At 49.2% G+C, this 2,486-nt stretch overlaps 1 protein-coding gene across 1 annotated transcript; it reads right to left on the bottom strand.

Annotated features, from left to right (window-relative positions):
• Positions 1-360: 360 nt before the first annotated feature.
• LOC124663977 (lachrymatory-factor synthase-like) lies at positions 361-930 on the bottom strand. The gene has a single exon (XM_047201598.1). It carries the CDS (start codon positions 928-930, stop codon positions 361-363), a length of 570 nt encoding a protein of 189 aa, XP_047057554.1.
• Between the last annotated feature and the right edge of the window lie 1,556 nt (positions 931-2,486).

The raw sequence follows: 2,486 nt of genomic DNA, 5'->3' as shown, positions 1-2,486 counted from the left end.
AGGCTGCCTCCTCATCCGAACCTACTTTGGACCACCCGAACCTAGTTAAAGGTGTGAGGCAACACCCCTAGGGCTATGCATTGGGCATGCCCTGACTATCCTACTGCATGCATGCACATGCTTACCGGTACGACAACAGTAGCATGTTCCTAATTTAGACATGTTTTAGAGCAACAAGTCCATGTTAAAAAATGTTGTCCCGCCAAAGTATGAAAATATAGGTTAAGACGAGTTAGGTCTTATTTGGTAGAGGTGTTTTGGTGTGGCTTGCAGTGTATTATACCGGCCTAACAAAACACTAGAAAACAGGTTTAGTCCGTTTGGCATACGAGTATTGGATGGGGCCAACTCTGGTAATCACTAGAAAACACGTCGGCCAACGCTGGGGGCTGCGGCGGCGGCGGCGCGCGCGGACAGGACGTGCTCGCGCACACGCGCCGTCATGCCGTCGAGCCCGGCCTGAAGGCGCGCCACGAGCGCCTCCTTGGGCGTGCCGCGCACGGGCTCGCACTGGAACTCCCACCGCAGCTCGCACCCGCCGGCCGGCGCCGCGGCGGGGACGACGCGGAAGGCGGCGAAGAAGGCGCCGAAGCCCATGTTGTTGTCGTTCATCTCGTAGCGGAAGAAGCGGCGCGCCTGGTCGTGCTCGAGGAGCGTCTCGTGCGCCCAGTCGGCCGGCGTCCCGTCGCCGGGCGGGGTGCCCTCGCAGTAGCGCACGCACCCGGCGGCCGGCGCCGCGGCGCCCGATGCCAAACGGCATATCGGCACGCGCGGGTGCCACCGGTGGAACGCCAGGAAGTCCGACAGGAGTGCCCACGCCTCGTCTGCCGTCGCCGCGGGCACCGCCGACACCACCCGCCCCTCCCACTCCCACGCCTTGCTCTGTGGTGCAGCGGCTATGGCGCCGCCCGCGCTGGCCTCCGCGTCCATCGACGACGACCCTTGGCAGCTTTCTCTGCCCTGTATTGTAGGACAGTACGACCGTGCGAGCAGATTAGTGAGTGAGTGAGTATGTGTGACTGATGCCTACGGCCGAGTTGGCTCCGATGTTCGAGGTTGGGCGCCATTTATAGAAGCGCGCGATCGGCCGGAGCATGTGTGATTATGGCTTGAACGGTCTTTGTATGGTGCGTACTTCAATCAGATGGTGGATTTAAATAAGCATTTGCCATTTTTTCTAAATTAAACAACAGAAACACTATCTTACTAGGTTGTTAAACTTAGAGCTGCACAAAAAATAGTGTGCACCTTTAGATATTGCAATGTTCAATCGTTGTTCAACAAAACAAAAAAGAAATGTTCAATCGTTTCGGCTGCACTTTCTAAATCTGAAATTACAGATAATTTCAAAAATGTGCAACTACACAATATTATTACTGGATAATAGAAATGAATGGTCAAGATCATCAACTTATAAGCACTCCTCATTAGACCTACTGTTTTGACGTTTGGCATTATCCGTTTGATCGCCAAAGAGTGCCCACACAGATTCTCCCATGAAATTGTGGTGGGGAAAATTCCCATCCGATTTCTCATTATACTACTTTGCACCTTGTTTATTGTGCTCTCTAAAATTGGGTGGATTTTCTGACAGTGACTATTTCGTAATTATTAGCTCCAATGGCAGAAAGTCAAAGCTCGAACATGTCACATGAATCAAAATTGCAAAGAATGGCATGTAGAGATGGCAATGGGCCCTTTCCCCCCACAAACCCGTGGATAATTCATCTACTAAGGGACGGGTATGGAGAATTTCAATCCCTCTCTATTTCTATCAAAATTGGGGATGGGGATAAAAATATCTCTCCATCCCCGTTCCGCGCTATACCCCGTTATATGCTTGTATTTACATATAAATTAGTATATTTTTATCGGTAATATGTTGTAGCTAGTAACACGTAACATTATATCTAGTGTAGTATATTTAACATATGATATTCATTTATTGACAATTTACCACATATTTATTACAAAAGTTGCTTTTTTGTGTGTAAAAAAGTAAGATCATAATTCTGAGAAGAACATATGAATTTAGCTTCTCGATGGGGATGCAGATGAGAAATAAATCTTCCCGGTTGTAAAATGGGAACAAGGATAAGGCACTCCCCGGTGGAGAGGAGGCTCGCTGCCACCCCGAATATACGTGAACGTTTTTCAATATGTATTGCTCTCACCGAAAATCCCTTTTCCTCATTTACCTTGCTCCTTTCTGGCTTAGAGAGACATGGATTGAGGCAGAGCATGGATAGTAGAGAGACATGGATTGAGGCAGAGCATGGATAGCTCAGAACTATGCCACTGGAGGTAATGACTAGGATGACAGAAGTTCACTGCGGCTGAGGGTTAGAGTAGGGATACGAAGCACCGCCGATCCGGCACGCTCCGTATTCAAACTTAGAGAGTTTATAAGTTTTAACCAAGTTATACTAGGTTAGTTTAATTTGTGGTGCCATATCACTTTTGCAGGCCTATGCGGGACGCCGAGC

This window comes from Lolium rigidum, chromosome 6 (assembly GCF_022539505.1).
Source record: "Lolium rigidum isolate FL_2022 chromosome 6, APGP_CSIRO_Lrig_0.1, whole genome shotgun sequence".
Classification (NCBI taxonomy): Eukaryota; Viridiplantae; Streptophyta; class Magnoliopsida; order Poales; family Poaceae; genus Lolium; species Lolium rigidum.
This window is presented reverse-complemented; position numbering and strand designations above follow the sequence as displayed.

Excerpts from the sequence above, each read along its gene's own strand:
- LOC124663977 (XM_047201598.1), bottom strand. The coding sequence starts at position 930 with ATGGACGCGGAGGCCAGCGCGGGCGGCGCCATAGCCGCTGCACCACAG.